Source organism: Tympanuchus pallidicinctus, unplaced genomic scaffold (genome assembly GCF_026119805.1).
Source record: "Tympanuchus pallidicinctus isolate F22 unplaced genomic scaffold, pur_lepc_1.0 scaffold1, whole genome shotgun sequence".
Lineage (NCBI taxonomy): Eukaryota > Metazoa > Chordata > Aves > Galliformes > Phasianidae > Tympanuchus > Tympanuchus pallidicinctus.
Window position 1 is genome coordinate 31,547,715 of NW_026294618.1, and position 16,313 is coordinate 31,564,027.

At 35.2% G+C, this 16,313-nt stretch overlaps 1 protein-coding gene across 4 annotated transcripts in view; it reads left to right on the forward strand.

Moving 5' to 3' along the window:
* BCKDHB (branched chain keto acid dehydrogenase E1 subunit beta) overlaps positions 1 to 16,313 on the forward strand; it is a 104,065-nt gene that overhangs the window by 24,887 nt on the left and 62,865 nt on the right. For all 4 annotated transcript variants that reach the window (XM_052696612.1, XM_052696621.1, XM_052696630.1 and 1 more), the window contains exons 6-8: positions 1,152 to 1,260; positions 5,234 to 5,331; positions 8,082 to 8,192. In XM_052696612.1, the coding sequence (XP_052552572.1) occupies positions 1,152 to 1,260; positions 5,234 to 5,331; positions 8,082 to 8,192 (318 nt within the window). The remainder of the gene's footprint in view (positions 1 to 1,151; positions 1,261 to 5,233; positions 5,332 to 8,081; positions 8,193 to 16,313) is intronic.

Genomic DNA, 16,313 nt, shown 5'->3' on the forward strand with positions numbered 1-16,313 from the left:
GCAGTGATTTTTTCAATAACACTAATATTTCCTTCACTACACGATTATGTCTTTTAAAGCTAGTGTCCTAGTTATCTGTTGAGCAAATAATGCATTCAGATCTTTCTCTGAATGTCTACTGATGAGTTCTAAATTTGTAACAAAAATTTACTTTCTAAATGCTGACTTACCACTGTGTATCATTCAGTTTTCCTTCGATTTTGTCTGTCGCATCTTTAATGTGAACTGATCTTTTTTGTGTCGTCCTTCTACTGGTAGTGACTCAGCTTTTGAATAGTTTTCATTTCTGCATTCTGAGTTTGCATCATAAATGAGTAAGGTAAAAGTCTGTCTTAAAAGTGGTCCTGAAGGAGCTGCACTGCCAGCATTCATCAGTCTGAAAATTTCTCATGTCTGTTGTGAAACATTTTGTTGGAATTTAAATAGATTGCTTCTCCCTTGCTTAGAAAATTCACTTACTGAGTTAATTGGATGAGATAGATGATTTAGGTTGTGCTTTGAATCTTCACAGCTATAAAATGAAGTTCTGAATAGCTTCACAGCTACAAAATGTTTACTAGTTTTCTTGACCCCCAGTATATGTCTGATTTTTTATCCTTCTGAGTGCTCAGATTACATCTAGAGACTTTATTCAGGCCTCCAAAATGACAAGATTTCAAACTTCTGCCATAAGTAAAGTTCCTTTTCCAGTCTTTACTGCACCAAGTCTGAAGTTCTTCCATCCTCCTATGAGGAGTTCAACTACACAACTTGCTATCAGCTGCTTTTTTTGTCATCCATCTACATTAATTTAAAAAAAGTAGCATTTTGATAGTTTGTTGAATTGGACTTTTTTTTCTATTCTTTCAACATGAAAATGCTCTTCTTAAAATGTTAGCTTTGGTTAGTATTACCTGAGGAGAATAAATTAGTATTTATAACATGATGTAAGAGGAAACTATTCAAGTCTCAAGAATGAACTAAATAAAACATGAAATAAAATTAAAAACTTGGAGTGTGTGTTAGTGACGCAGCACTGATATTAATGAACTCTGTAACAACTCAGTAGCTATGGAGTTTTATTTAAAGCAAATAATTGCTTAGTTTTTGCAGTCAGTGTATTGTTGGGGAAGTTTGTACTCAAAATAAACTATTTAAAAATATTTCTACAGATTGTTATTCCAAGGAGTCCTCTTCAGGCCAAAGGATTGCTGCTGTCATGCATAGAGGATAAAAATCCATGCATATTCTTTGAACCTAAAATACTATATAGAGCTGCAGGTAAGGATGTATTGTATTTTCCAGTAAAGCAATATTTATTTTTGCCCATGTACTTCCTTAGTTACAGCTAAATTGATAGTGTAGCAAAAATCTAGATTTGCATTCATTTTGTCTTCAGCTGTGTTTGGGCTTATGTTTGTTGAGAAAATCTGAAAACTAGGTAAAACTTCAAAATTTGCATACAAACATGAATATTTACAGTCAGATTCATGTTCAGTGGGTGTTGGAATGCTTTGTATAGTCTTGAGTTTAGAAAAAAAAAAAGAAATGGAGCTAAACGGCATTGTCTCATGAAATTGCATGGTGAAATACAAACAAGACTGAGTCTGTTTAAGTGGTGTGTAGACTGTATAGTTATCAGTGAGAATTTGGTAGTTAGAATAACAAAACTTTAAATCATTTAAGGATAAACTGGCTGTAGTTAGCAGGCTGATTTATGGAGTTTCTCACAGACTTTATTGTGATAGGGCAGTGTAAGTCTGACAGAAGTGAAAGTGCTGTTCTTTTGGTAATTCTAAATGTTAAAATTAATTGCTAGAATTGTTTTTATTTTTCCAGAGGAGGTGATTTTCTGCAGTCACAGTTGTTACAAATTTTAAATTTCTTTTGAATGCTTCATTTCTAAAAGTGTAGAAAATCTGCTCCTTTGAATTCTGGTTTTGTTTGGTAGGAAGTGTGATTGCCTTAACTATTTTTCTTTGCTTCGGTCATAGTGACCTTTTTGCTCAGTTTTAGCAGACATCATTATGCATGACATAATAACACAGTAAATTGAAGATGGTAGTGCATATTGTATCATCAGTGTTAATTGTAACAATGCAGTTGTTATTTACTGAGGACAGGTGAAGCTGTATTGGAGGAGAGAGTGTAGGAAAAGAAAATTGCACATGGAGAGATAGGTGGAGTGTCTGGGTGAGCAACTTATGGCAATAGGCATTGTCATTCATCGTTCCTATGCTGTATAATTTTGTCTACCAGCTATTTGTGAATAGTGAAACAAACGTCTTCAAAACAGCAATTTCTTTCACTGTTCTTGGTATTTAAAATTCTCAGCTGCAGACCGCAGCTTTAATAAAATATTTACTTTCATAATGGAACGAATGACTGCACATTAAAAATATCACACAGCTATTGAGAGCACAGGGCTTATTGAGGGCTTTTCATGTATGAGGAATTGATCTGTGAAACAACCGCTGGATCTTCTGGTGAGTTCAGATGAGTCACGTGATTGAAATCTTGAGTGAAAATGTGCTGAAACAGTGGTTAGTTGGGTTTGTAAGTTGGTCTGTAACCAACCGCAGCGTTGTTACACGACTTCAGTAATTTCTGAAAGAACTTACTGATGATGTTGCTGTGTTGTCTCGTGGGCTGATTTCCAGAGAAATTACCTTAGATTTATAACAACATCAGTTTAGTGATGTAGGCTGAAATTTGTAGTGCCACCATGTGACAAGACCAGTTGTGATTAACTTCTTTCATTTTCTCGTTGATCATGTTTGTGCCCTTGGATATTGCTTCTTATGGCTTTCCTCCTAGTCTTGGTTTACTTCCTTTTGCATTGGAAAAGTCTTTATCCAGCTATTCTTAATGGGAACAGAAGTATTTACGTATGTTCATGTGCATTTTATAAAATTAGAAGCAAATAGATGCAAACATTTCTGAGAAAAAGACCGAAGTTAAATACAGAAATGCACATCTGCGGAGAGAATTCTGTTGCTGGTTAACTTACGAAGTTAGAACATTATTACAAGTGCCATGGTGATGTCCCCCTAAATGTCAGAGATGCTGAGAAAATATCTGAATTAAAAAAAAAAAGAAAAAGAAAAAGAAAAAGGAGGCTCTGATTTATAAATAAGTGGTTATCAGACTGTGTGTGTAGTGTCGAGAGCTCATAATGATTATGAATCAAAGGAGATGAGTCACCTTGACATTATCAGGTTTAGACATCTTGTGGAGAACCTACTCTGATGTTTTTTGACCTTTTCAGTTTCATTTCATTGTACCATATATGACATTGGTGCTGTAGAAATAAATACGACTTGCATCAGTGGTTGTTATAGAGACAAGACAGTAAGATTAGAAAACATATGTTTTCTTTCTGTGCTTCAGACTGCTCTTTAAAAAAAAAAAAGCAACAGATGGTGCAGCCTTTTAAGAGTGTGATGGTCCTTTTTGTCTGATTACTACTTTTTGTTAATTGCTTTACTTGAAATCTGGTTTTGAAATACTTGATTTAAAATATTTATAAATTCAGTAATAGATGAATGGAGTGCTCTGCATATAAACATTGTTGTCCTGGTTTGGTTAATTGTTGTGCAAGAAAATGCACAGGATAATTTCATGTGCTGTTTTATATCACTGTTAGTGGAGGAGGGAGATTTGTAAAGGTATTTGAATAAAATCTTGTCAAATCTAGACTTCACTTATAGTTTTTTTTTTTGACAAGCATTTAAGTATCAAGAATGGTTTAGCCATAATAAGCAATTAGGTAATTGTAATTTGTAATTGTATGCTGCATTTAATTTTTCTAAATGGCTGAAACCATTACACAGAGGAGCTCTATGTATCATGTGTGCTATCCAGGTCTTCTGCTGGTACATCTGCCTGTTTTCCAAAGTGTATTCATGTCAGTTGCCTCAGCTTACATTTGGATATATTGAATCTATTTCTATACTGCCCCTATTCACACTGAGATATATGTGACATAAAAGTAAGAAAAAACATTTTGTGTGAGTGGCCAAACAGATTGGGACAGATTGCCCAGAGAAGTTGTGGAGGTGCTGGAAGCCCTACTGAGCCTGAACCACACACTTGTGGTGAGAGAGGACTGTGAGCACAGGGCTTGGACTATGTGATCCCCGGAGCTTTCTTCCTACCTCAGCCCTTATGTGATTCTGTAGCACTTGGTGTTTGTATACCATCTCTGGTCTGGGAAAAAAAAAAAAGGTATATTTTAGAAAACTATTCAGGTATTCACTACTTGATTTATTAAAAATAGATATGTTCCTAACGTACAAGTCAGGAAAGAACTGCTTGCATCGGATCTGCTGTACGAATGAGAGAAAACTGAAGATGCTTAACTTTTCCTAAGATGTTTCCATCTAAAAATTGTTAATTGGGTACTAATTTGAGTGGAACCATCTTCAGAGTTACAGTGAAGGCAAAATGCTTTTTTCCCCAGGGAGGTGGGTGAGTCACCATCCATGGATGTGTTTAAAGACTGTTTAGATGTGGTGCTCAGGGACATGATTTAGCGGAGGGTTGTTAGATTTAGGGTAGTATGGTTTAGGTTGCTGTTGCACTTGATGATCTTGAAGGTCATTTCCAACCTAAGCAATTCTATGATTCTATTGGGTTTTTTGTTTTTCGTTTATTTTTCCCTAGTTACTTTAATGATAATGTATTTTTGGTGAATTGAATATTTGAGTCACTTAACTGCTATCATCAGAAGTTCCTTTGACAGTTTCTGTTCAGATTCTGAAAGCTGTTTTCATACCACTTCACTGGTAAACTGTGAAGTGTCATTCTTGGTAGATAGCAGGAGAGTGTGTTGAATATTGAAGTGTGGTTTCAAGGCTATGTTGGTGTTTACTCAAATCAACTGCAGTCTTTGCTTGAGATTTTAAACCATTTAAACCATTAAGGCAAAGTCCATTTCTAAATCTGATGTTAATATCACTGACTTGGTGAGCAGCAGGATCTACTGCTACAATGGTGTATCTGTGTACCTTTTTGTATGCTACACAAAATAAATGAAACATTACAGTGAATGCATTCAATACATTATAATTAAAATATTTTTAATTGTAGCAAAGCCTCTGAAATAAAGGATAATTCTTAACGTGATTTGATCTATTGCTTTAAATAGCATTACTGTTAAGAAAAAAGTTTAGTGTATGTTTTTATGGGATAGTACTGACTAGGAAGAGAATCTAATGCTTATTTTTCAGTGTTCAGTTTTTTATTTTTTCAGTGGAGCAAGTTCCTGTGGAGCCCTACAACATTCCTCTGTCTCAAGCTGAAGTCCTGCGGCAAGGCAGTGATGTGACACTGGTTGCTTGGGGCACACAGGTCAGTAAGATTCTTTGAAACTTGTTGTTGTCCATCAGAGCCCAGATTAAGGGCCAGGAGCTGAACTTCGTACTCAGTCTCAAGTGCCATCCAATAAACTTTGTATGTTTGTTTTTATGTATGTATGTAACTTTGTATTTCCATCAGTACATAGTTGAATGAATGATTCTCTTTATTTCTGTTTATATGAAACCTGCCTTTTAATGTGTAAGATTTCACTCATTTTTTGTTGAAGCTGACACTGAAAATGTGGAAGAAGTGTGGAACCTCTGCTGGAGGTTGATGATTTATGTATGGTTGTGAAAGTTACACTTTTAAGAATGTGGCAGTGGGATGTGACTTTCGAGGAAGGCAGTGGGAAGGAGAGTTGAAAGTATGTTGAAAGAGAAGTATAGATCTTTACTGCACAATTTAAAAATAGTGCAGTCTGGGGTTGCCTTTATGCAGAGAATTGAAATATGCAGAAAATTTAGGTAATTTAAAACCATTAATACAAAGAAAGATATTTGTTTCTGATGGTTTATTTTCAAAGCTGGTCAAGAATATGATTGAGCTCCCCCTGTATCCAGTTAAGATGTTCAAATATTAAAAAAAAGAAATAGTAAGAACAAAACCATACAAAGAACCCAAACACATTCATGTTGAAGAATGATAGAAAACAAATTTTAGTCTAGACTGGAATTACCAGAAAAATCTTTAAATTGCCTTTAACCTGTAATTTAGTAAACTGCAATTTTCCTGGCTTAATTATGTATCTGGGTAGCTGTTAGAGGGAGGGAGTGTTGTAAATTTCATCACAACAGTGTTGATCTGTGGAGCTGGTTATTTTTTGCTTTTTGTTTGGAATCTGTTATCCTCTTTGCTTTCCTGTGATAGGTCAAGCAGCCAGAGGACAAGAAAACTTCTTTATAGCTATGATTATTCCTACTAGTTGTTATAAAAGACTACTTCGATATTTTTACTTGTGCTTATTTCTCCAGCAGAAAACAATTTAGACTTTTATCCTTGTTCCCTTTTGAAAGTGAGTGCACATTTTTCCTGCCTGCTCCATTTGGATGGAATCTCAATATTCATTAGGCTCCCCAAAACTGAAATGATAAATACCCATAAAGATGTTATACTTTAAAGATCACTAAAGTATTGGCTATTGGTAAAGTTGTCGAAAGCAATTAAAATAACATCCTACAGTTGCATGGAGTGGACTTGGGATGACATCTTTTCAAAGAACTGTGCTTTAGAGCTTGTGAAATGTAAGCCGAGTGTTGAGACAGGCAGCTGTTTTGATGTACAGCCCTAATGTGGATTTGGGATCTGACTTAACCGTGGGTGTGGCTGTGTAATGCAGAATGAGGGACTGTTACATAGAACTAATCCCTCTTTCAGGATTTTTGGGCATGTGCATCACATGAAGGATGTACAGTGTTGCTTTATATGAGAACTGTTGAGTGTATCTCTGTGTAGAGATAGAGGTACATACTTAGCATGTAAGCAGAAAATATGGCATGTTTTGTATCAGAATTCTGCAAGTGAGTTTTTGTTGTGAGTGTGTGCATAACTTGGAACTCAATAGCTACATGGACAGTGGAACCAGCAAATCCATTTCAATAGGCAGAGAGTGGTCACACATACGAAGAGGTTTCTTCTCATGCGTTTTGTATGCTAGATAGTTGCTTGGCAGCTGCTGCCCTAGTGAGGTTACCTGATGTGTGCTTTCCTGAGTTATACTAATGAAGGGCAGTAATGGCTTTTAGTTCCCCTCCAGTTGTACTCAATGTTTTACGGTCATTAACTAATCCTTATGCCTTGTGAACTAGGCAAATATTTTCACTTATGCATCATAGAAATGGCAAAAACATCGCATGTGTTACACTGAAATCTCTAACCATTGCAGCTGCTGATGCATTAGAAGTTTAAACAAAAATACTGCAAGTTATTTCTTTTTACTGTTACAATAGTTGTATTGTGATTTATCTTTTAAGCAGTCCTCTGATGTTTAGCTATTCCTATTTGTGTAATGCAGATTCATGTTAAATCTTTAATCATCTTGTTTCAGTGTAGATTTTTGCTCTGTGTAACACTGACTACAGCCCTTTGATCCCTGTAGTTAACGCCATCTCACCGTGTCCATATTATTAAATGCTGTTGTCTCCCTGACCGAGGTGACCTCATCAAAACTTCTTGTTGGGGGTGGTCCTTGGCTTCCATCTCCTGAACTGTGCCTAGCAGTTGCTCAAGGGAGATACCTCAGTCCAAACCTGCATTATGAAACATTCCAACCCTCTGACAATGAGGGCTACACCAGAATTTATTGACAACATCGTGTCAGGAAATTCTGTATTAAAATGCATCACTGATATTTGGGTCTTGGTTTTGATACAGCCTTGAGAAAAATCTTATCCTAAAACCTAAACTGACTGGAATTATAAAATATTGAGGCCTGATACTGCTCAGTGAATGATACTTTTCTAGCAAGTAGTGTTTTTGTTTTCAGTGATCCTTCACTGAAATTTGTTTTTCCTTTCTTGAAGTAATGCTGAAATGCAAAGAATAGTGTAAAGAGTAAATTAGAAGAATGAAGTGAGAAATAAATACTGATGAAGTTACTAAATAAAACATTTTCTGGTAAAAAAAAAAAAAAACAGGTAACGTTAAATCATTATATGTATTTAGTATGTGCAATTTAGAACATTTTAAACAGAAATGAAATGTTTACTTGTAATAATACTTGTAATAATACATTTCTTTTTCAGGTACACGTGATCAAAGAAGTTGCAGTGATGGCTCAGGAAAAGCTAGGAGTGTCCTGTGAAGTTATAGATCTGAGGACCATCTTACCCTGGGATACAGAGACTATTTGCAAGGTAAGGCAATGATGTATGTGAATTAAAAGAAAAAACAAAAAAGAACCCTAAAACCTATTGGTAAAAGCAATTTAAATATTAGTGACTTTGTATTTTATGGTTTGTTTTTTTTTTAAAGGTCTAAATTGTTGCGTATTTAAACATGGAGTTATATCTTGCTTCTTAAAAGTTTGATTTTCAGTTGAAGTGTTCCCAGTGTTTGTTTCCAATGTACTTTATATTACTTGGATGTGCTTTCTATGTGTAAAAAATGAAATGAGTTGTCATGACCAATATGAAGAGAAACTTCTACCACTATTTCTGTTATTTCTACTAAATCCTTTAGAAGCCCTTGTGGATAAATCAAAACCAAAATGTGTAGTGTTTTTTCCCTTTTTAAAAAAACTTGAGCTGTCATGCTGTGAAATCAAAGCATCTCTCTGAAAGAGCAGTTAAGTTCTGTTTCATTGGATTGGATCTGCGCTGAAATGCAGTCAGGAAAGAAATCTGGTTGTGCACAGGAAGCACAGAGCTATAGTTCTACAATAGTTTGCAAAGCTGTGTTTCAGAAATAGATACTTTGTGAAGATCTTCAGCTTGTTTTCCATCCTAATGATCTTTTAAAGTAATTGTTGCATAAATAAAAAAGGTGGAACAGATAAATGTTGCTTTAGATTTTTTAACAAGTTTACTGTTAAGAATTCAAAGTGAGTTTTTTCTTGAGGTATAGTGCATGTTGGTTGGGTAGTTCCTACATTATAACAAATGTCTAATAGTAAATGTTTTCAGCATTGCTTTTATGTTAGTATGTGTGCAGGCTGGCCTGTCTAGTGAGAGAAATGTTAAATTATCTCTTTCTATCTGTCTTGTCTGCTTGTTCAGCTGGAAATAATCAGGAATTTGTATTTGGTACTATGCAATGCTGTAAGTTTTAAACTTCAATTGTACCCTGTGCAGTAATATCTAACATAAAGCAGAAAGATAGAAATGATAGCTGTAGCTGCTTGCTGTTGCTTCATTCCAAGAGAAACCCCTTAGTGCAGTTGTAAATGGCAGTGGCTTTCAAGGTCATTTCCAGGATCAGGACTTGCTGTACTTCAGTTATTCCCTTCCTGAGATGCCATCACCAAGGATGAGAGAGCAGCAGAAAATTTGGTGATGCTAGAGTAAGTCCTCAGCTGCTCATGGGACTGCTTAAGTCCTGTTTTTGGGGCCTCATAACAAAATTGGTCTTGCTCCTGTCCAACCAACAATCAAATAATTGGTAGCTACCCGTCTGTCTTTTGTTTGTGTCTCACTTGTGTCATAAATCGTAGTTTTTGTTTTTTCTCACATTATGTATATGTTTGAAATTTATTTATGATCTTTCTCATGGTGGATGCTGAGGAAAAGGATGGTGTATGTGATAAGCTGCAACCTGGGTGCCATTCTGCTGTGCTGGCATGCAGAATCTTCTGCTGATGAGCAGTCTGTACTGGGGGCTTATCAGACTTTGTGTTTTAGTGTAAAAACACATCTCTGTTTTATTGTGAGGAGTGGTGTACTTTGTTCTCAGTACAGGTTGTTAATTCAGTCCCTGGTCTGCTGCTTCCAGTTCCTATGCACATATTTCCACTTGCATTTTGTTCATACAGCCCTTAACATTTCCATATTCTCCTTTCTGCTGCCTCTGTCTAGAAGGCAGGAAGCTTATGTAACTTCTTGTAGGCTATATTCAATCTGCAGGTTTATTTTATTCTTGTGCATATCCAAGAAATGTTATGTTTTTATATTGAAATATTTTACTGGATTTTCCTAATCTATGTAATTTTCTTAAACAAAATTAAGGAGCCTTCATGGTGTGTCTCAGGGAATAAGCAGGAATGAAATGCTTTACTTAACTGAAAATAGATGCATTTTTAAGACTGATTCGACAACCGTAGCATTGAAATGAGCATGGATGGACTGAGGTGGTTACTGCTTTGGAGATGAGCAGGAATGTATCAAAATTTTTACTGGGAATATAACAGCTTTGTATACTTTCTATATAAAAAACTGAAAGTTTTGTTACCAAAATACGTATTTCTTGAAACTTTGAGTAGCTATACTTTGCAACTGCCACCAGAGGTCTCTTTTTAGCCAAGTTAAACTGCTGTTTATACTTTACAATGCTCCTCTGAGCATATTTATAAGCATATAGCCCTGAGTGAAACATAAATACAACATGGATAAGTTTAAGGAAACATAAATAAGAATTTAAGACAAATTTTTACTGATATTTTCTTTGCATTTTCAAGGTTCTGATGTTATTTTTAATTTTGAAATAGGTTAACATTTGTCATCTGCGTGAGAAGGAGATGAGAGTATTGAAATCTGAACTAGTGACAGTAGCTCATAGAGTTAATCAAGAAAGATATCTCCTGAGAGTCATTCATCTCAGCTATTTCAGCAGCCTATTGTGGGGTGAAATAGTCTCCTGTAGAAATGTCTTGGGTTTAAGAAAAAATAAAAAATCAAGGAGGCCTCGATGAAGTTTGAAGTCAGGAAGGATAAATCCTACCTTCATTATTAATCTGAGAGATGATACTTACTGCTGACAGAAGGGATTCAGGTTTTTGGCTGGTTTAAAATGATCTCCTTGCTAAGATAAAGAATCTATGTGCATGTGTATAAATACAATTTCTTTATATAAGGCTTCATTGCTGTTTAACTTGGGAAAGATTCTTGAGAAGTGATGGTGCTTTTTTACATAAAGGCAATGGATAGAGTTCCTAGCCCTTGAAAACTGATGTAGCTTGTTCCAAGATTCCATAGCATTCTTGAGGAGTAACATTCTCTCTCTGGATCAAGAGAAATAATTGATTTTTACATGTTGGCAACTTAAAAGAGATGCAGGAAATACTTTCTCTATTGCTTTTCACAGAAATGCAAACAAGTAAAACAAAGTCAAACTGCATAAAATGCAGTATGTCCCATAGTTGTCTGTGTGTAATCAGAATTTGTCATTTTGAACAAATTTCAAACAGCTGAAGTTATGACTTCCGTGGCTCTGTTGTTTGAGATGTTCAGTGCCACGAATGGCTGATGTGATGCCTTTTCTAAACTTCACTTCTAAGTTCTCATGTGCTTAGAAAACTAATTCCTGAAGTGATATATTTTCTGAATTTTATGAATTTAGTTCCAGATAAACTTTATTATTATTATTATTATTATTATTATTATTATTATTATTGAATGATTTTGACTTTTCACTTGCCTTTGATGACAGTGATATTTCTTAATGTGTCATTTTTATTTTCTGGTTTAGAAATAGGTTTGAGCTAGCATGCTTGGATGACATGATCACATAAACGCAGACTTAGCTTCTCAGAAAATTCAAATCACAGTGGAAATGTCACTAGTTGAATCTGCCAGATAAATTTGTATGCCTTTGCACCCTTTTAATAATGAATAGTGTTCTGAAATGAAGATGAGAAGGATCTATTCCTTTTAATGTTGTCCTTACAGGAGTGATGACATTCTTTTTGCTTTCTTTCTTAATGTACGGAGTGTTCCCTGTGCTTATTCTAACATCAGAGTCCTACTTTTGTGTCTTTAACTTGTGTATGAAGGAGCTGGGGTCAGCAGTGATCTCTCCCCTTTATACATTCAACTGGAAATGCAAACTCATGAAGTCAGGGTGCTTCTCAGCACATGCTGTTGCTAACCACAGCTCTGCCTTGACTCTGCTCTGCTGCCTCCCCAGCTGTTGCATGGCATGTAGGCTTCCAGACAGCGAAGCTAAAACAAAGAGGCTGGTTGCTCTACAGATTGGTAATGCTTTACTACTGCTTGACTGAGCAGCTGCCTTATTATTTTTGGAAGAGCAATCTGCCATGAAGAGTGCTGTTCCAGAAACCAAAACACAAAATGTATATGAAATATCTATAAAATGTCTATGAGATTTGTTTCTTTACAACCTACAAAACTGTTTAAAGATACTTTGCTTCCTTGCAGAAACTGTACATTCAGACATTTTTTTTTTCTTCGTTATGCTTAACAGATTTGCTTTGAAGCTTTAGAGAAATTAGACTGTGTGGATTTTTGTCTCGGAACTGTTGGATGATGTGGTATTGATTAAAGAGGCAATGGCACACCTCCCAGTGCTTCACTGGTCACACTTGGGGTAAAATTCTGTGGTGGTAGTGTTGTTTTTTTTTTGGTACTGGAATGCCTGTGTTACTGGAAGTAGGAAATCTGGCTCAGAGTTAAATACTCCTAAGGGACTATAAGAGTTTCTATATTTTATTCACCCTGTATTGAACCGAGAATGTTATTTAAACTTTGAATAGATTAGAACTGAATTGTTCGGTAAATTTCACTTTTGAAGTGCAAATTTTTAACTGCACTTTTTTGTACTTATGTATTATTTAGAAGGCAAGCATTTCTTATGCATAGCAATGAAGATTTGCATTTATTTCCAAGTTAGTCATATCCTAATGGTCTCTGAACCATTCCTACCGTAATGGGAGGAAATGCTGAGTTATTTCTTTATGACTTAGTAATGAAGGCACTGTAGACTGAACTGCAGTTTAAAAGACCTGTGGTTGTTGAGAGCTTGTGTAAAGCGATACAACTTTGTGCATTTTGCAGAAAAAAATATGTTGTCTTTGCAGAAAATTAGTTTATGGATTGACATTATCAACGGATGGCAACTGTGAAATTGATTTTCATAGGACAGTATTCTACAGAAAAGAGAAGGGCTTTATGTTCTTCTGGGCACTTGGGGTTGCTTCGCTATTTTATTGAAAAGTTTTTGCAGAACTCCCATCAGGTCAACATAAATGCTTAGCAGGCTGAAAAAAGACATCTGTACTCGCTGGAAAGAGAAATTTGAGCAAAAGTGAAAGCAGCAGCAGTGGGAGCTTGCGGATAATCCAGCACCATGGAGTGGATTGGAGGAAACTGTGAGCATGCTTTCCACCAGGAGTATTTGATGGGAGTGACTTGCTACAGTATTCTTTTAAGCTTTCACCTTGTTGTTCAGGTAGTATTTTCGTCAGTCACTGTCATCAAAGTGATTGAATAATTGCTAACAGTGGATTCCCAGTTCTTTTTATCTTATCGGCCCAGCTGATTTAATGATCTGCTGGTCCTCTAGCTTGTTCTTCACATCCCTTTATGTTTACTTCATCAAACTGGATTGTGAATAAAGGAAAATCAGGATCAGCAAGCCTGATTTATTTATTTAGTTATTTATTTAAACTACATGCTCCAGGCACTGAACTGCATAATTATAATGCAGGTATCCTGGGATCAAATTTGTGTTTCTTGGCCATCTACTCTTGGTATTTTACCATTTTACTTGTTGCTCCTCAGATTTCTTACTAAATGGATGCTCATGCCTATAAAATGTGATTAAAATTGTATTATTTACGTGATGACAGTTGAGTTTGTCACTGTTTCCATGAGAAGCTTGTTTCTTTTGGTTGACTTGTACTTTGATTGAGAGCACATTTTAGGCTATCGTTTGGCTGAGAAAAGAACTCTGGAACCATGCCTTCAAGGAGTCATTTCTGAATAGTGAGAATATATAGAGCCATTTATAAATGAATTATTCACATCTTTTGCTCTTCTGTATTTCAGGAAAGCTTAAAATGGAAACCTTGTAGTTACTGTTTCAAGCAAGAGCCTCAAAGTTGAGATACTTGTATAGCTCTACTCTTTTCTCCCTTCCAATATAAAATTCATGTCTAACTTTCATATATGTGTTGACAAATGGTACTAGAATAGGAATCAACTTATTTAAAAACAAACAAACAAAAAAACAAACCGCATAACCCTCTTGAATAAATAGAGCAAAGGATTGAGGCATGTTGTGACTGTTAACATTGAACATTCCGTTGATAATGTGGTCCATGAATTGCTTGTGAGACCTTTTCACTTTTGCCCACATTCTGTATTACAAGCTTCAAATTTAAAGGGGCTTAGCAAGTAAATGAGTAATGATGCTTAGTGTGTAGTTAGAAGGTATTTTATAGCTCCTGTGTGTGTGTGTTTTTTCTATAGATGCTGATTGAATTCTAATGGATGTTGGGATTAAGTTCCACAATAGTAATCATATATGAATCATTCTTCCATGGAGATAATTATTACTTCTCTACAGTATTGCCTTCCTTTAAATGTCTGCAGCTATTTATCTTGTTATTATCACTCAGTTGAGCCAGCTGCTTTTTCTAAACTACTTTTTGAGGATTCAGATATTACAGATTCTTACTATTTGTGCATTATTAAACATAAAGCTAAACTATCTGGGGTAAAGTATTTCTGCAATACTTCTGGAACTTTTAAGGTAATTTGATGATTCAGTCTGATTTTTACAGAATTACTGTGTAATAGCATAATGCATTATATTTGGTTTACTGTAAGTATTTTTCTTTTGACAGTCAATATTGATTAGCTTTCTATGGAGGCAATCAGCACTGATCATAATTGTACTAGATAGACTGCAGAGATTTCCAAATGAAAATATCTTTGATTTTATATTAAGATAACTGTTAACTGTTAAGGTTTACTAAAGCTCTTAGAGTTCTAGCTGGTAGGATGACAGGCTAAACTCTGGTTGGAGAGATGTATTGATTACACTTGTCATTACGCTGTTAGTTTCCACTGCTGATAACGTTGGGCTGGAGAAACATTTTTCCTTCTCTTATGCCTTTGTTTTGAGCTGAAGAGCCTGCATTTTTGGACTGCTTTCAATTTTGGTGTGCTACCCAACTTCACATACCAAAATCAAAAGATTTCTTCTAAATAAATTCAGTATATTTTATGGTAACTTGTTCTTCTAAGAAATTACTACCAGTACAATTAAAAAATTCCAGGTCTCATAACTTAAGGTGTATTTCATGGAAGTTACCATGTCTGTAGTAGAAAAAACAAAAACAAAAACCAGTTCAGATCTCTGTAAAAATGCTCATTTAATGCACTTGTTGTCCTATGCCTTCAAGAAGAACTAAAAATGCTTGTTACTTCTAAAAGCCCCGGAGTTTTTGTGACTTTTTTGAGCTTACTTAACTATTTCCTTGCAGAACTCATAAGCATCAATCTTTATGCATCAAATCCCAAATGTTTGACTATGAAACTTCCTCATGATGGTAGAAAACAATTGTTGCTCTATGTACTTGACTGTATCAAATTGTCTTGTTATGGATCTTTGGAAGGCTGGAAGGCTCTGACACGCTGTAAGAATTTAATATGTTAATAAGTTATTTTTTGTATCTTTTATGTAGATGTGATTTGCTTTTCATTGCATGTAACTTACATTGTCCTCAAATATGGTGTTAGGAATTATTTCACTTAATATGATGGTGTGGAACAGAAATTACCTTCACTATGCCTGTGAACTTATGAAAACAAACAAAAGAAGTTACTGGCTGGTCATGAAAAATATTGTAAAATGAAGTTTGTGAATTGTAATCACTACGTGTTTATGCAGTGATTTAATGAATGGAAAAGGTGACATTGGAAATCTTTTTTTCTTCTCTTAAACAATTGTGACTGATTTTTTTTTCTAGCTCACTGTGCTTGGAACATAGTCTTTTTGATACTTAAACCTGTTTCTACTAGCATAAATTTAAATAACTGTAAACTGAAGTATATGTTTCAGAAATGTAGAATTGCACTATTTAAATGTTTTAGTGGACATTTCAGTAGCTACAGTAAGGAGAATATTTAACTGGAATTTTCATATATAGTAGCACATTTAACAATACACCAATCAATTTGCTCCCTTTTTACTTTTGAAATATTTTGCCTGTGTGACAGCATAGCATTGATAGGTGTCATTGCTATACAGCACATTGGTCTGTAACTCACCTGTTGTACAGTAATCCTTATTGCTTCTTAAAAACAGGCAATATGCAGGGATTTAATTAATTTGGCCTAAATTCATCCAGAGGAAAGAGTGCCAGCATTACAGAATACTTGCAATAATGTCATTTTCAGATTTTGTGATTCAGTCTATTTTTTTCCACTTGAACCATATGTGAGGTACTCAAATGTCGGAACAATATACTGTCTACATAACAGTCACATTACTTAGACCAGCAATGCAGCATGACATGAGTCAGAACAATACTTTGGTTGATGTCTCCTACCTTAAAAGTTATTGTTTACAGGGACTGC